The following is an 18,520-nucleotide window of genomic DNA, read 5'->3' on the forward strand; positions in this document are numbered from 1 at the left end:
TATTATCATTGAGTCTGTATGAACACATGATCCAGCTCATATTCCAGAGGCTGGTTTTAGAAACAGACTGATTGAGGATGAAGCTTTATGAACAGACTCACCATAGACCGTCAGACTGGTTGTCTTTGTTGGCAGCTGGTCTCCAGTTTTATCTGCAGTAATGGAGTATCTTCCAGAGTCTCTGAGCTGAAGATCTGTCACTTCTACACTGAGATTCTCATTGTCCACCTTTAATCTTCCACTGAACTGCAGTTCATTAGTAATGCGGATTTGTCCATTTCTATATGATGCAAATGTGATTCCTTCATATTTCCACTGAGCGAATGAGACTGATTCTTTAGGATATCCGAGTGGTAAAATGAGGGAACTCCCAGCAGCTCTGCGCTCTGTGCTCTCCTCAGCCAGAACACTAACACCTGCAGCAAAGAGATCATTTATTATACTGTACAATACAATACAACCACAATTCATAATCACAACCATAAAGCTGCTTAGTCAGCTTTGTAAAATGATCATTTTTTCACAGAAGGGTCATTTATTAGATGGTCATTGATAACTACTGGTCTGATTGCTCCTGTAATCATCCTTGTCTTTAACTGCATTCTGTATATTCAGATATCTGCTGAAAACATACTGAAGATTTCTGGTTCGGATTCTTGATGTTCAACAGCTGATAGTAGATCAGTGGAGAATTATAGTTTATTAAGTTCATTTTTTTGTGCAGAAGTTGGAGAACCCTGAAGTAAATTCTCACAGAGACAGAGAGATTTTAAACACTGGAGTAAAATTGAAAGAAATCACTTTGAAATAGTTACGGTCACTTCTTACATTTGGCTTATCAAACTAAGAACACAGAAGTCCTCTCTCTCTCTCTCTCTCTCTCTCTCCCTCTCTCTCTCTCTCTCTCTCTCTCTCTCTCTCAAATTATGGAGTTATTTATGTACTTACCGTAACAGAGAACAAGCAGCACTGCTCTACAGGAGGAAACACGGTATCTGAGAAGAGAGGTTCTCATGGCTGTTAAGGATTTGTTAAAGAATTTGGAGTAGTCGACTGTGTTCTGCTGCTGCAGTCTGTTTGACTAAACACTTCCTCATAAACTGCACTGATGAACATGATGCACTAAATAGTCTCGATTGTGGCTGTAGGCCTACGTCACTTCCTCAGGAAAATTAACAGCAGTTTCTAAGACATCTATTACCTGCTTCCTTAAAAATAACTAATCATTAACATCAGATGTTTAGAAGTATACTTAATGAACCAATAAGCTGCTTCTCCTTAATAAACAAACCATCAACTAACCAGGTATTTAATCATCATAACTCTATATAATAACAGTGTGCCAGGCAAGGTGCCTGGAGGGTGATTATATACATTTTCATTGATGAGTTGATAACATTTATGTCTGTGCCCTGCATGAAGAGATAAACAGGTTTCATTAGATTTTGTATCTCTCAATATAGCATGTACCACAATTTCTGTCAGGAAACCGGACAAGTCACAAAAACAGCATAAAATAGAAAATAAGACCAAAACAATGTACATTTGCCGTACTGAATACACCATAGTCACATTTCCTGTTTCAACACAAGGCCTGTGGTCTCCTGGGTCTTCTTAGATGATCACAGATAAGAGCAGTTCTGTTTGCACCAAAGCAGCATTAACACCATATTCAGTCTATAATCACCTGTTCTCCAAATCTAATAGAATTGTGAAGCTGACCGAAAGCTCAATGTGTACTACTGTAATTTACCACACATCAGTACTCTAATTACACAAATTACATAATTTCCACATTAATAAAATTAACAAATCTTTTATTATTTTTAGCTTGCTGTGCGGCTCTGTGCTTAAAAGGAACCTCTCTGGACTACATGTGCCCCAAATAGAGAAAGTTCCCATGTACTGCATGACGATCTCTGTGGTTTTGTGGCTTTTTCTATTTTTAAGCTATGCAGCCCACTGGAGCTCAGCTCAGACATACAGTTTACTAAACCGCAGTAACCAGAGGACTTTATTTTATTAAACTGTTCATAAATGAGCTGCAGCTAAAACTGATTAAATATATGGTAAAATTTTTAGTGCTCACCGTTCACACTGCGAGGTCCATTTAGTAATCATGAATCTCTTTGTTTACCTCTGTAGTTTTTCCATGTTGCTGGAAAGTTCATTAATAATTTGTTTCAACTGGCATTACACTGACATCTGCAACATTATTTACATTATATATTATATAAGTTGTGTTCATTAAAGGACATATAGTGATGGTGCCACTGAATAAGGACATTAGATCAGCTTCAGCTGAGGCAGGTCACCTGTTTTCACAGATCTGTGCACTGTGCACATTTAGTTCCCCTTAATTAAGAAACTTTATCATAAAATATTGTTTCATGCTTCCTAAAACAAGACCGACAAACAACGCTGTGGTTAAGTTTTGTATTTAAAGGTTTGGACGGTCACTTTCAAAGCATATTCCGCTACAGATTACAAGTGACTTGACAGACATCCGGGTCTAAACCCCTAATGAGCAAGCCAAGGGCGGAATGGCAAGGAAAAACTCCCTTAGTCATGAGAAAGAAACCTTCAAGATGAACCAAGACTCAGTAGGGGAACCAGTCCTCCTCTGGTCGACACCAGTTTGAAAGGTTTGCCTTAGCAAATGGTGTTAACAATGGAAGCATGACAGGGCCTGTGAAGCACCTATGACTTACCAGCATAGTGCTACTACTGAGGTCCTGTTAGAAAGTAGTGAAAGCTGATGAATTTCACACAGAACTAAGTGGGAACTGATTATCTGAGAGACAAACAGTGATAAATTACACACTCTGATATTTTGCAGCTCTCATTATAAAATTGTTAAAGAAACAGTTCTTATATGTGAATCCAGCTTTACTGCATACAGACTGCTGCTGAGGACGGGGATTCTCAATCAGTATTCTTTGCTGACCCAACCTGTTGCAATGTGATCACTGGAGATTTATAGTTTATTAGGTTTGTTTTTTGTGCAGGAGCTGGAGAACCTTTGGCTTTCAGAATACAGTTACGTCTGTGCCCTGCATGAAGAGATAAACAGGTTTCATTAGATATAGCATGTACCACTGACTCTGTGAACTGTCTGCATTATCATTGGCCACACAAACCATTAACCAGAATACAATACAACCATAATAAATGACCAAAATAAATAAATGACCAAAACAATGTATAACATTTGCCATACTGAATACACCATAGACACATTTCCTGTTTGAAGACAAGGCCTGTGGTCTCCTGGGTCTTCTTAGATGATCACAGATAAGAGCAGTTCTGTTTGCACCAAAGCAGCATTAACACCATATTCAGTCTATAATCACCTGTTCTCCAAATCTAATAGAATTGTGAAGCTGACCGAAAGCTCAATGTGTACTACTGTAATTTACCACACATTAATACTCTTATTACACAAATTACATAATTTCCACATTAATCAAATGAACTAATTCCCTCAGTTCTTTCTCTACTAATCGCTGAACCCAATGCAGCTGAAACCATCAGTGATAGAATAATCATATCAGTGAAAGAGCTGGATTAATGAATCAGAGTAGATTATCTTTCTTAATAAAAGAATAAGGGTTTAAGAATACGTTCAAATGTAAATTGAATTGTGTGTAAATATTCATAGTGAAAAATGTATTTATAATACTTTTAATCTTAATTATTAAATGAATGTGGCTTTGCTATTACTACTAATACAACTAATCTTGAAATCTTTTAATGTGTCTTTGAAAGAAGTAACTGTGATTGTGATCTGTTTTTAAGCTGCTGATTGGTGTCCTCTAGTGGATCATCATGATTTGACACCCAGACTACTAGATTACTAAGGATTACTAAATTCTTAACGTGAATCAGGTGAGCTGCTGGTGGAACTGAACACATCCATACAGTGTCTGGAGTTCACAGAGGAGATCAGCAACCAAACCTTTTCATAGCTGCCTCAGACTTTCCACAGTGCAGTATATTCAGCAGGGGCACGGAGGAGATCATGGAGGGAGCTTTAACTTTATTATTGCAGTTTTCATTTGAACACAAAGACAAGCACAACAGCATCACTTCAGAGATGTTTAGCCACTGAGCAAAAGTAGCCTGCTGCTGAATGAAGGGTATTACTGACAGTGAATAGAGAAGAGTACTGTATTAACTACAATAAAATAAAAGCAATACTAATCATTAAAAAAGGTTATGTAAATGCTGCCCATTCAATTCTAATATTCTAAGTAATATAATTATTTTATTCATTTATTAAATAAAATGTTATATATTACTGACATATATAATTGTAGACTGTAATAGTAGAAACTGCATCTGTCATCCCTGTTAAAATAAGCACCCTATTGCTGAGCCTGTTTCTACAGCGCATGTGCATTTCCCCTCTCCCTCAGTAAGTGTGTCGTCTCATAGAGGAGCTCGTTTTAAGTAAGATCACTGTTCAACTGTCTAGAAAGAGAGTAGAGGAACCCTGTAGCAGCATTTTCCCACTTTCGAGTTCATCAGACAGTGTTAGTTTAAGAAAGAGCTGTAGATGTGTAACTGCTCATGATGTCCTAAATGAGTACAAGTGAGTGACGGGGGTAAAAGGCAGTTTTCTGGAGTCTAATCTGAATCGACTCCACTTGGTTTAACCGTGGAGAAACAGTCGTGTAACAGACAGACAGTGGTGTGGTCTAGTTAGTTAGCAAGTTTCGCTCCCGCAGTCTTAAGACTCCCACTGGAGAGCGTTTCTCCATGCAGATCATACAGCAGAGTTCATCACTGTTTACTGGACACTGGACCACCTTCTTACTGAACCGACCCACTTTAAGGTGGATATTGTCTTGTTTCTCTTCATGAGGGTGAAGCTGACTTCTACCTTCAGTCAGGTCTGTGTTCTGCTCCACCTTAAACTAAGAGCAGGCGAGCAGTGTCATTTAAGGTGGAATGGGTTCACCATGTTTTCCATCACGTATCAAAACAACAGTGTTCATTTTGTTCTGGTTTTACTGTTTGAGTTTGGTTAAGTTTTGTGTTTAACTTTAAAAAGCTTCAGAGTTCAAACTTTAGACTTTATTCAGCTCACTGACTTTAGACTGACCTGAACCTCCCTGGCGTTACCCGTCATCTAACAAGATGCTTAGCTAGAGCCATTTTATGATATATTTATTATTCATTTTATATAAAAGTTTTCTGCTCTTATCAAACAAAGCTACACAATATAAATTAGTTATGTCATTTTCAGCTACCCAGCTTTGAGCGAAAGCTCAAGAAAGAACATGTTGGACCTCAACAGCGGCCTATTAACCATACGCACGTCCTGCATGCTGACGTAATACGTGGCCAAAAGAAGACGTCATGGCACGTACATCGTTTTAACTATTCTCTGGAAGATTTCAGATGATTTAATAATCTGAGTTTTAAAATTTTTTTATTAGAGAAGGAAATATAAACTCATGTTAGTGTTTTCTGATGTTTTAATAAAATGTATAGAATTAAATAAAGTGAAATAAATAATGTATCAAATCAGCACCAAATCACATAAACTGTAGGGTGCAGATGATTGATTGTGGTTACTGCAGCTAATGAGCAAATGTTGAACGTTTCTCGTTTGTCTTTGACTCATTTAACTCACTCAAACATTTGATGAAGTGTCTCCACATGGGCGCAGTGTTGGCTCTTAAGTAGATGACAGACTAAAGACAAGTGCTTTTGATTGTTGGAGCAAATAATTGAGGAGAGAAATATGAGGTTATTAAATATTTCTATATAATTTTTAGCTTTAATTATTTTATTATTTCTTTTATACACTGCACATAATTAATCTTGAGAAACATATAACATATAAGTCTGATTTACTAAAGCAAGTTCAATATGGACAGAATTTAGTAATCTTCACATTAATAAAGAACGTATTAAGCTGTAGCTGTACAAATTTCATCCTCTTTGGAAAACGCCACTGTGAGAGGAGGTCTCAGCTCTGTAATCTGGTGTCAAAACACACCTTGTATTTTCCATTTTTTTACATAAAATTAGTTACTTCAGTCATAAAAACATAAGTTCACACATTGGTTATCCTGTTGTGCTGTTTTATTGTTTTATAAGGTTTTAGTATGTTTTTATTTGCTGTTGAGTTATGTTAATGGGGAATTTATAAATGTTAACAGGCCATTTGTTATTTCATGAGCAAATGTCCCAAAACTTGTATCTATATAGTGTAAATGAGACTAGATAATATAAGATTGTATTAAATTAAGTGTATTTGCACGATTTGAGAGCAGTGTGGTTATAAGAGAAACTACATTATGGACTCAGTGGTGATGTCACTAGATCCTGTAGTCTTTAATGATAGTTACAGCTGATAGTGTTATTTAACATTTTCTGGTTAATTTAACAAATTATGAGATTATTAGGAGATTTCAAGAGTAATTGTAATCCTTAAATGTTTGTTCTCTGATTTCTGCTCTGGAATTTATTTGGGGAACCAATAATCGTCTGTCCGGGAATTCCAAATATGCTGACTTTGCTGTTCATCATGTGCTGTATTTGAACTATTAGGGGAATCTAGGGGAACTAAAAGGGAATCTGTGCTAACATGAGAACATTATGACTTGTTCTGTAGAGTCCTGCAGTGTTAGAAGCCACAGATTGGTCATCAAGCAAAACCCAAGGTAAGTTGTTATGGGAATCTTTGGTTGTCTCATAAATGTACACCATGTGTCCAAAAGCCATTAAACCTATTTCTGATATGTGATTCCACATTTTGGAAAAGGTTGACTCTGTACATAAAACCTTTAATCAAGAAACCAAATCTTGACTCCAGTGTATTATCTAATTACAGACCTATCTCCAACTTAACATTCATATCTAAGATATTAGAAAAAGCTGTGGCCCAACAACTCTGCTTATACCTGAGTAAGAATGACATGTATGAGAAACTCCAATCTAGATTCAGACCCAATCACAGCACAGAGACAGCCCTAGTGAAGATTACAAATTATCTCCTTCTTGCCTCTGATCAAGGCCATGTATATAACCCTACTAGACCTTACTGCAGCCTTTGATACAATAAATTATACTATATTACTAGAAAGATTAGAGAAAATGGTTGAAATCACAGGAACAGCCCTATCGTGGTTCAAATCATATCTAACGGGACGCTATCAGTTCGTAAATATAAAAGATTTATCTTCAAATTACACAGAAGTAAGATATGGAGTTCCGCAAGGCTCAAATTTTTGGACCGCTACTATTTACATTATACATGTTACCACTGGGCTCAGCTATAAGCAGACATGGCGTTAAATTCCATTTTTATGCACGGCGATAAATTTAGATTACAGAAAACGGAAGACTGTGTAAAGGATATGAAACTCTGGATGTCACATAACTTCCTTCTCCTCAACAGTGACAAAACCGAGGTTCTCCTTTTAGGTCCAGATTTAATGTTAGACTTGGCTGATGCTTCCATTATTCCTGGTCTAGCAGCTAAAAATCTTTACGTCATATTTGACTCAGATTTATCATTTGAGCAACATATAGCTAATATTAGTAGGACAGCCTTCATGCAGCTTAGGAACATCTCCAAGCATCCTAAGCAGCTGCATCACTGCCTGGTTTGGGACCTGCACAGCCTCTGACCGCAAGTCCCTCCAACGCATTGTGAGGACAGCTGAGAAGATCATCGGAGTCTCTCTCCCCTCCGTCATGGACATTTACACCACCTGCTGCATCCGCAAAGCAACCAGCATTGTGGATGACTCCACCCACCCTTCACACAGACTGTTCTCCCTCCTGCCATCAGGAAGAAGGTACCGCAGCATCCGGTCCAACACGACCAGACTCTGCAACAGCTTCTTCCCCCAAGCCATCAAACTCCTCAACACAACTCAACTTCTGAACTGATATCTTTCTGGTACATGTACACTCTCCCTCTCTCTCTCTTTCCAACCATTTACCCCAGATAACATGGGAAGCATTTTTTGCACAAGCATTTGCACTAATAACTTTACTACCTCACTGGACTCTATTTATTGCACATTGCACAACTTGCACACTACCGTCATTATTTATTATCCTCTGTCTGTACTGTGTTGTCTGTCCACACTTGTTTGTTTGTGTTGCACTTGTGTCTTGTATGCACTGTCTATGTTGCACCATGGTCCTGGAGGAACGTTGTTTCGTTTCACTGTGTACACTGTGTATGTAGTTGAAATGACAATAAACCCACTTGACTTGACTTGAAGAAACTCCTTATCTCTACAAGACGCAGAAAAGCTAGTACACGCTTTTATTACCTCAAGGCTAGATTACTGTAATGCACTTTTGTCAGGTTGTTCCAGCAGGAACCTCAATAAACTTCAGCTGGTTCAAAATGCTGCAGGCAGGGTCCTTACTAAAACTAGAAAATTACCATAATGACCATATCAGTCCAGTTCTATCAGCACTTCATTAGCTCCCAGTTAAATTCCATATTGACTACAAATTATTTCTATTAACATATAAAGTCCTGCATGGCTTTGCTCCTGAGTACCTGCGGGATCTTATTACATATTACGAACCATCAAGATTACTTAGATCTCAGGGTGCTGGCTTCTTACTCGTTCCCAAAATTCAGAAAACCTCAGCAGGGGGAAGAGCCTTTTCTTATAAAGCCTACCCAACTCTGGAATAACCTTCCAGATAATGTTCAGGACTCAGACACAGTCTTAATCTTTAAATCTAAACTGAAAACTCATCTGTTTAGTTTAGCTTTTGGTAATTAATGTTTCCCCTTAGATAAAAGGTTGCAGGTCCAGGGGTTTGCAGACACAGGGAATTGTAGTACACTGAGATGCTGGAGCTGTTGTCTCGCTGCTTACACGCGATCCCTCAGGTTTGTGTACGGTGGAGCAGATGGACGCTGGTGTTTCAGGGTGCTCCCGTGTCTGTGTTACCTTCTGGCTCTCTCTTTTTAATTAGGCTGTTATAGTCAGACCTGCCGGAGTTGTCAGAAACACTATGACACCTCTCAATATCCTCTGCTCTCCATAAAATCCTCCCAGACCTAAATCTCTCTTTTTACCTTCTCCGAGTAAATGGTCACCCAGCCCCACCTGCTGGAAGATTGCCTGCTGATTTCCCCTCTACCTGCATCAGACCAGCTGCCACCTACCAGTCTGACCATCAGGCCCCCCACCCATCACGACCCATACCAGACCAGATCACTGTAGCTTCCTTTCTCTCTCTCCATCACTGCAGCTTCCTATCTCCCTCTCTTTCTCTCCATCACTGTAGCTTCCTGTCTCTCTCTCTTATTCTCCATCACTGCAGCGTCCTTTTTCCCTCCCCTATAAATACAGCTCCCTGTCTCTCTCTCTCTCTCTCTCTCCATCATTGAAGGGTCCTGTCTCTCTTTCTCTCCATCACTGCATCCCCCTGTCTCTTTCTCTCTCGCTCCATCACTGCAGCTTCGTGTCTCTCTTTCTCTCCATCACTGCATCTTTCTCTCTCTCTCTCTCTCTCTCTCTCTCTCTCTCTCTTTCTCTCTCTCTCTCTCTCTCTCTCTTTTCATCACTGCAGCTTCCTGTCTCTCTCTCTCCATCATTGCAGCTTCCTGTCTTTCTCTTTCTTTCCATCATTGCAGCTTCCTGTCTCTTTCTTTCTCTCTCTCTCTCTCTCTCTCTCTCTCTCTCTCTCTCTCTCTCTCTCTTTCTCTCTCTCTCTCTCTCTCTCTCTCTCTCTCTCTCTCTCTCTTTCCATCACTGCATCTCTCTCTCTCTCTCTCTCTCTCTTTCCATCACTGCAGCTTCCTGTCTTTCTCTTTCTCTCTATCACTGTGGCTTCCTGTCTCTCTCTCTCTCTCTCTCTCTCTCTCTCTCTCTCTTTCCATCACTGCAGCTTCCTGTCTTTCTCTTTCTCTCTATCACTGTGGCTTCCTGTCTCTCTCTCTCTCTCTCTCTCTCTCTCTCTCTCTCTTTCTCTCTCTCTCTCTCTCTCTCTCTCTCTCTCTTTATCTCTCTCTCTCTCTCTCTCTCTCTCTCTCTGAGTGGAAGTGAGTGTGTGAGTGAGCTGAGGGCTGGTTGGTGTGTGAGAGTGCTCTTGTTTGAGTGAGTTTTCTCGGACTCTCTCTTTTCTCTGCTGGTTGTTGGTTTATGAAGCAGGTTCATTATTATTGGTGAAGGTGTGTGGCTGTAGTCGGGGGTATTTGGGGGGGAAGGACTCAGTATGAGCAGCTCACCCGGAGGCAGGCGATTAAACTCGCACCTGAGCTGAGGTGCTCTGTGGAGGACTGTGTGCTGGCTGTGGGAGAGGTGGTGGAGTGCAGCAGTGTGCTGGCCGCTGCCAGGATGAATAAGGCGGTGGTGATCTTTCTGGACAGTGTTGAGAAAGCGAACACTGTAGTTCAGACCGGCGTGGTGATTCAGGGAGCTCTGACGCCGGTCATGCCCCTCGATCATTGATCACAGAACTGTCCCGTTTTGGTCAGGTCATGTCCCCTGTGAAAATGATTCATTTCGGTGGTAAAACTCAGCGCGCGCGCCATGTTATCTGCTATAGACGGCAAGTGTACATGGTGCTGAAGAAGCTGCGGAGCTCAACGTCAACTTCAAGTTCAGAATCCACGGCTTTGACTACATGGTTTATGCCACCACTGATCACATGAAGTGTTTTGGGTGTGGACAGGAGGGCCATTTAAGGCGTTCGTGCCCTTTTGAGGTGGGTGAAGGCACGTCGAGAGCTACGAGCTCTTCAGCTACTGAGGGTGGAGGACACCCGGCTGGTATAGGTGCAGGAGTGGTGCCTGAACCTGCTGTGGCTGGGGGGTCTAGAGGGGACGTTGAGTCTGGTGGTGCTCAACCTAGGGCTGATACCACAGAGGGGACTGCTGAGTTAGTGAGTCAGGTGCAGCCTGAGGCGGGGGGTGCAGTAGCTGGGCTGGGCTGCTGGTCAGGGTGAGGAGGGTGCTGCGGCTGGTTTGGTGGAGGGAGAGGGTATGGACACTGAGACCATAGCTGAAGAAACACTTTTTAGAGTGCCAGGAAAAAGGAAATTGAAGCGGGCTAGAACTGGGCAAAGGTCTGGGAGGACACAGAGAGCTCCCATGGGTGAGAAACATAAAGAAGCTCTAGGCGAAGACTCTGGCACTTTGGAGGACTCTGACAGCGATATGTCAGAGTTAGCAAGTCAGCCGAACTCCTGTGATGCCTACACCTTTGGAAAGATCAGACTATTCCTCAGTAAGACCAAAAATGTGAAGGGTGTTACGGTGGACGATTATTTTCCTGACCGAAAGTTGTTTATACAGTCAGTCCGTGCATTAATGAGGAGCGAAGGTGAGGAGCAGTTCACTCTGCAGGAGGTTTACAGGCTGAAAAAACTCTTACTAAAGTTGAAGTTGGAGCTCAACGATGATGATGGCTTTGAGACATCCTAGCTTTGTGTTTCTCACCCTGTTGTGTCTCGTGCCGTGCCTTTACTATCTATTCCTCATGAGTCACATAAGAGTGGGATCTTTAAACCTAAATGGGGCTCGAGATCAGAAAAAAAGAGCAATGATTTATGATTTAATGAAAAGAAAGGGTCTTGACATCTTGTTTCTTCAGGAAACACACAGTGATTCTGCCAGTGAGGCTAACTGGAGGACAGAATGGGACGGGGAGGTTGTTTTTGGCCATTTGGGCTCAGCTACTGGGGGGGTGGCTATTATGTTTGCCAAAAACTTTCGTCCAATGTCCTTTGAGGTGGAGCAGGTGGTGCAGGGAAGGTGCTTGGTGGTTTGTGCCAAATATGAGAGTTTTAAAATAGTTTTGTTTAATATATATGCTCCTACTGTAGGCCTCGACAGGGTTATTTTCTTGAATAATGTTAATACGGCTCTGCAGAACCTTTGTTCTGAGGACTTTCTGTTCTTAGGAGGGGATTTTAATTGCACTGAGGATGATTCTCTGGACAGGAACCATACAGAACCTCATGCTGCTTCTCAGCGTGTTCTACGGGAATCTTTGAGGACCAACAGTTTGTGTGATGTGTGGAGGGTTCTAAATCAGACCCGTAGGCAGTATACTTGGGCTAGGGTGAGGGATGGCTTTGTGTCTCTGGCCAGACTGGACCGTTTTTATTGTTTTAGACATCACCTCAATGTTTTTAAAAGCTGTGACATCACTCCTGTTGGTTTTTCAGATCATAGTTTGGTTATGTGTTCTGTTTTTATTGCGAACATTAAACCCAAGAGTGCCTACTGGCATTTTAATGTTTCTTTGTTGTCTGACTCACGTTTTCGAAGCGTGTTTGTGGCTTATTGGAATAATTTTAAACTGCAAAAACATTGTTTCCGCAATTTACGTGAATGGTGGGATTGTGGGAAGGTACACATAAGACAGCTCTGTCAACAATACACTTTCAATGTTTCGAGATACATCACCCAGTCAGTGAGATCACTTGAGACTGAAATTATTGACCTACAACGTCAGCTGGAGTCAACTGGAGATCAGAGTCGAGCTGCGGTCCTGGGGTCAAGAACATCCGCCCTTAAAGACCTGTTGGGTGTCAGGGCGCAGGGGGCTTTGGTCCGATCGCGTTTTCAAATTCTAACGCAGATGGATGCCCCATCTCAGTTTTTCTTTGGCCTGGAGAGGAAAAATGGCCAGAGCCGTTTCATTCATGCCCTGCGCTCTGAGGATGGACGGGAGCTGACAGAGCCGGCTGAGATCCGGAAACGGGCCGTACGGTTTTATACTGAACTGTACAAAAGTGAGTACAGGCATGCTCCTGGGCTGGCTGATGGCTTCTATGCTGGGGTGCCTAAGCTCTCTAGAAGCTCTAACGTGGCTCTTGAAAGACCGCTAGGGGTTAATGAGCTTTATACGGCACTACAGGGCATGAAAGGTGGGACAACCCCTGGTATAGACGGCCTACCTGTAGAATTTTATAAGGCTTTCTGGACTGAGCTTGGTGCGGATCTGTCAGCGGTCCTTAATGAGAGCCTGATGGAGGGCTGTTTACCCTTGAGCTGCAGACGGGCAGTTATCACCTTGTTGCCTAAGAAAGGTAACTTACAGGAGATCAGGAACTGGAGGCCGGTGAGTCTCCTGTGCACAGATCTCAAGGTGTTTTCAAAGAGCCTGGCTAATAGGTTGAGGGATGTGATGGGGCAGGTCATACACTATGACCAGACCTACTGTGTGCCTGGCAGATCCATCAGGGACAATATTTTCCTGGTGCGTGATGTTTTGGACATTGCTAGGATTCGTGGGCTTGACTTTGGTCTTATCTCCATAGACCAAGAAAAGGCCTTTGACAGAGTTGAGCACCAGTATTTGTGGCAGACCTTAGACGTGCTGGGTTTTGGCCCGTATTTTCTTAACATGGTTAAAGTGCTGTATCAAGATGTTGAAAGTGTTTTGAAGATTAACAGGGGTCTGAGTGCACCATTCAAAGCATGTCGTGGCATACGCCAGGGGTGTGCTCTGTCTGGAATGCTTTACTCCTTGGCCATTGAACCACTGCTTCATAAGCTTCGCTCTACTCTTGTGGGTCTGGATTTGGGACTGGAGGGGCATCCTAGGCTTCAGCTTTCTGCTTATGCAGATGACATCATAATAATGGTCAGTGGACAATCGGATATTGATCATTTGGTGGCCACTATTCAGGACTTTGGGTGTTTATCTGCAGCTAAAATAAACTGGAAAAAGAGTGAAGCTTTGGCAGTGGGGCCGTGGTCTGAGGGCTTGCTGCAACTACCAGCTAACATGGCCTGGAAAAGAGGGGGGCTGAAATACTTGGGTGTGTTTTTGGGGGACGACTTATTCCAGCAAAAGAACTGGGATGGTTTCCTGGAGACAATGACAGGCCGTTTAAAGAAATGGAGATGGATCCATGGACAGCTTTCTTTTAGAGGAAGAGTGCTGGTTGTCAATAACCTTGTTGCTTCAATGCTTTGGCACAGACTGTCTTGTATGGACCCTCCAGGTGGATTATTGTCACGTTTGCAAGCACGCCTGGTGGATTTTTTCTGGGACCGCCTCCACTGGGTCCCACAGAGTGTGCTGTTCCTTCCCAGGGAGGAAGGGGGGCAAGGCCTGATTCACCTTTTCAGCAGAATGGCAACTTTTCGTCTGGAGTTCCTGCAGAAATACCTGACCGGTGATACGGACCTAGTGTGGAGGGGAGTAGCTAGCAGTATTTTGCACACTGTTGATGGACTGGGGCTCGATACAGCACTATTTTTTATGGATCATAGACAGCTGCATTTGAATGGATTACCCCTTTTTTATCGTGGACTTTTTAAGTTTTGGACTCTCTTCAAGCACCACCGACTAGTGCAGACCTCTCTCTACTGGCTGCTGGAGGAGCCCTTGGAGCCCTTGGTCTAGCTCGGCTAGATGTGTCGGCTGATGGGGCAATGGGTCTCACACACAGACTCTGTGCCTCGAAAACTAAGTAACTTGGTGGATGTGGCCGGGCCGGGCCTAGATAACGTTCATGATGTTGCCTCTTTGTTGGGGCAGTGGTCTGTTCGGCAGACCAAGATCATACGGGACTTATGGAATAGCAGGTTGTCGCCGGAGGACAAGTCCCTTTTGCAGGCGTATGGCAATGGAGGTGTGATACCAAATAGAAAAGACCCTTTTCCGAAGACTGGTCTCACACCCAATCTGGACGGAGTGTCAGGTCCTTTGTTGATTTCTGATTGGCACAACTTGGACCTCCACACTGTGTCAGGCCAGGCTTTGTATAAATGCTGTGTGAAAGTTTTAAATAAGTCAGTGCTCAATGGAAGGCCGGACACTGTGTGGAGGAGCAAGTTTGGGCTGGGTTTGGACAAACGTCCAGTGTGGAGGGTGCTGTATAAGCCCCCTCTGACAAAAAGGACTGGGGATCTCCAGTGGCGAATTCTACATGGTGTGTTGGCTGTTAATGCCTTCGTCTCTATTATCAATCCTGAGGTCAGTAGTGCATGTGTCTTCTGTGGGCTCAGAGAGACGGTTTTTCATTGCTTTTTAGAATGTCAGAGACTTAAATCCCTTTTTGATACTCTTCGTTCCATCTTTCAGAGAGGTGGGGTCAATTTTACCCCTGAGATTTTTATATTTGGGGCTGGATACTGCAAGAAGGAGCGGGTTAAGTGGCAGTTGCTGAATTTTTTGGTTGGCCAGGCAAAACTGGCTGTGTATAATTCTAGAAGGAACAGAATGGAGGACAGATCTGGTCAGGAGGTCTTGCCTTTGTTCCTGGCTCTGGTGGAGTCCAGGATCCGTTTTGATTTTGGTTTCCATAAGCTCATGACAACCATGGAGGTTTTTGAAGTGGAATGGTGCCTCAATGGTATTTTGTGTAGTGTGGAGGAAGGAGAGCTGGCTTTAGCCAGCCCTTGGAGCTGAGTGTGCGAAAGGGTTTTATGCCTTATTTTTGTGTTGAGCGTCCTGCAGTGTTGTACTGCATGGTGATATGTTTCAGTTTTTAATGTTCAAATAAAGTTGTTTTTTAAAAATCAATCTCTCTCTCTCTCTTCATCATTGCAGCTTCCTGTCTTTCTCTTTCTCTCTATCACTGTGGCTTCCTGTCTCTCTCTTTCTCTCTCTCCCATCACTGCAGCTTCCTCTTTCTGTCTCTCCCATCATTGCAGCTTCCTGTCTCTCTCTTTCTCTCCATCACTGCAGCTTCCTGTCTCTCTCTTTCTCTCCATCACTGCAGCTTCCTGTCTTTCTCTTTCTCTCCATCACTGCATCTCTCTCTCTCTCTCTCTCTCTTTCCATTACTGCAGCTTCCTCTTTCTGTCTCTCCCATCGCTGCAGCTTCCTGTCTCTCTCTTTCTCTCCATCACTGTAGCTTCCTTTCTCTCTCTCCATCACTGTAGCTTCCTCTCTCTCTCTCTCTCTTATTCTCCATCACTGCAGCGTCCTCTTTCCCTCCTCTATAAATGTAGCTCCCTGTCTCTCTCTCTCCATCATTGAAGCGTCCTGTCTCTCTTTCTCTCCATCACTGCATCCCCCTGTCTCTTTCTCTCTCGCTCCATCACTGCAGCTTCCTGTCTCCCTCTTTCTCTCCATCACTGCATCCCCCTGTCTCTTTCTCTCTCGCTCCATCACTGCAGCTTCCTGTCTCTCTCTCTCCATCACTGCAGCTTCCTGTCTCTCTGTTTCTCTCTCTCCATCACTGCATCCTCCTGTGTCTTTCTCTCTCTCTCTCCATCACTTCAGCTTCCTCTTTCTCTCTCCATCACTTCAGCTTCCTCTTTCTCTCTCCATCACTGCAGTTTCCTGTCTCTCTCTCTCTCTCCCATCACTGCAGCTTCCTCTTCTGCCCCATCATTGCCACATTCCTCACACCATTGCCCCATTCCTCTTCCTCTCCCCCTATCACTTCAGCTTCCCCTCTCTCTCTCTCCTGTTTTTAGAGTCTCAGATTTCACAGCTGTTTAGCAGATCATCAAGTTCCTTATCAAACTGCTCATAAGGATCCGGCTGCTTCATTTTTTTGCTTTTACTAATGTTCAGACTATCAGTTTTATGCGTCTGTTTCAGCAGAGGTTTTAGCTTCTCACTGGGCCATGGAGTCACTAGAGGATGACTGAACGTCACCCTACTTGATTTCAGCTTTTCTTTCTTTTTCTCTGCCTCTCTCTTCGCCAGCTGAACATCTTTAGCCACAGCGTCTTTCTTTTCTACCTCTGAAGCCACCTCTGCTGCGCCCGTGTTCTCTACTTCAGCCTCCATCTCTCTCACAGTCACTTCAACTTCCAGTCTCTCTCTCTCCACCTCCTGCTCTCTCAGCCACCTCATCTCTTCACTCCTCTTCTCCAATTCCTCTTTCTTCTGCTCTTCCTGCCTCCTCTTCAGCTTCATCATCCTTTGTTCCTCTTTCCTCAGTCTGGCCAGTCTCATCTCCTCCTCTTCCTCCTCCTGACCCTGAGCCCCATTCTCCGGCCACTGGACCACCTTTGTCACAACTGCCACACAATCGTTCCTCAGCTCCTCCTGCTCCTTCTTCTTTCTCTCCTCCTCCTCTGTCTCAAGCTTCCTCATGTGTTTCCTCATCTCTCTCTGTAGCTTCATCTTCTCTCTTTCCACAGCCTTCCACTCCTCCCCAATCTTTATCTTCTCTTCTTTGATGTTCCTCCACTCCTCCTCCATGACCTCCTTCATCTCGCGCTCCCGTTTCTTGTTTCTTATCTTTCTCTCAGTGATCTTTCTGTCTTCCTCCAGCATCTTTTTCTGTCTATCCCTCAGCTCTTCAATTTCAGCAAAGGCCTTCCTTCTCTCCTCTTCAGTTCTCACTCGCACCAAGTTGTTATCCTTTCTAGCCTCCAGTATCTTTCCCTCCATCTCTCTCCATCTCTCCAGCTCTCTCTGTTTTCGCTCTCTGGTACACCTCATTTGCTCAAGCTGATCCAAAGCAACGGTCTTCCACTGCTTGGTGAGGTCAATGAGGAAATTTCTTTCCTGTACCACCAGCCTTTCCTGCTGCTCCCTCAGTTCTTCTTTCCCTCTCTCTATCTTTCTCTTTTCTGCCTCAGCTCTCTGTCTCTCTATCTCAGCCCTTTTCTGTTCCTCCAGCAGGGTCTGGTACTTCTCATTTTTCTTTTCCAGCTGCCTCAGCTTTTCCAGAGTTTCCTCCATCTTCATCTCCAGAGCTCGCTCTCTCTTTCTCTCTAGCTCTCTCTTCTCTGCCTCAGCTCTCTGCCTCTCTATCTCTGTTTTCCTCTGTTCCTCCATAAGGCTCTGATACCCCTCATTCTGCTTCTCCAACAGCCTCAGCCTTTCCACAACTTCCCTCACGGTCACCTCCAGAGCTGTCACCTTCTCCCTCACTTCCTCCTCCCTCCTTCCTAATCCCTCCATCTCTTTCTCTTCTTCCTTTCTCCGTTCCACCTTGAACTGCTCCATCTTGTGGCGCAGCTCCCGACTCATGAGAACCTGGATGTTCTCCATGCGCTCCTCCAGCCAAATCCTCTCCCGGAGGAGCTTCCCCTGCAGGTAGTCTCTCCACTCCTCTCCCCGCATCGTTGAGGTCCGTCCGCTAGACTGCAGGTCATCAGACTGGTCCAGACAGAGAAGGCGATGCCTTTTATAGGCGCCGCTGTAATGGAAGCGATGACGTCACAATGAGCGGCGTTCTAAGCAGGATGATTGACAGCCTATGCTCATTAAACTGAGAGCGCGAGAGCCGCCAGTGAGCGAGTGGGTGAGCAAAAGAGAGAGAGAGACTGATTTTTTTTTTTAGGTTTTATTTATTTATTTATTTATTTGTTTATTTTTTTGCACGTTGGCGATAAAACAACGCCATAAAAGTCTGATTAACCCATTTTTATTAAAAAAAATAAACAAACAATAGCCAGTATATACACATAATTATTATATACATATTTTAAATATATAAAGACAAACGTGCAGTTTGAAGGTCATCCCATGAAAAGTGAACAGAATAGACCCAAAATAAGGACAGTATGCAAAACCAAACCAAACTGCTCTTCATAGGATAAATGATGGCAATATTTGACAGATTTGCAAAATTAAGACGTGCCCAAGTGACA

General features: G+C 43.2%; 1 protein-coding gene across 2 annotated transcripts in view; it reads right to left on the bottom strand.

Annotated features, from left to right (window-relative positions):
• Window positions 1-482, bottom strand: part of LOC140561985 (SLAM family member 8-like) — a 95,994-nt gene extending 95,512 nt beyond the window's left edge. For both annotated transcript variants that reach the window (XM_072687326.1, XM_072687325.1), the window contains exon 1: window positions 102-482. In XM_072687326.1, coding sequence (XP_072543427.1) covers window positions 102-471 — 370 coding nt within the window. In that variant the 5' untranslated portion in view covers window positions 472-482. The remainder of the gene's footprint in view (window positions 1-101) is intronic.
• Between the last annotated feature and the right edge of the window lie 18,038 nt (window positions 483-18,520).

The sequence above is a fragment of the Salminus brasiliensis genome, chromosome 9, assembly GCF_030463535.1.
Source record: "Salminus brasiliensis chromosome 9, fSalBra1.hap2, whole genome shotgun sequence".
Taxonomy (NCBI): domain Eukaryota; kingdom Metazoa; phylum Chordata; class Actinopteri; order Characiformes; family Bryconidae; genus Salminus; species Salminus brasiliensis.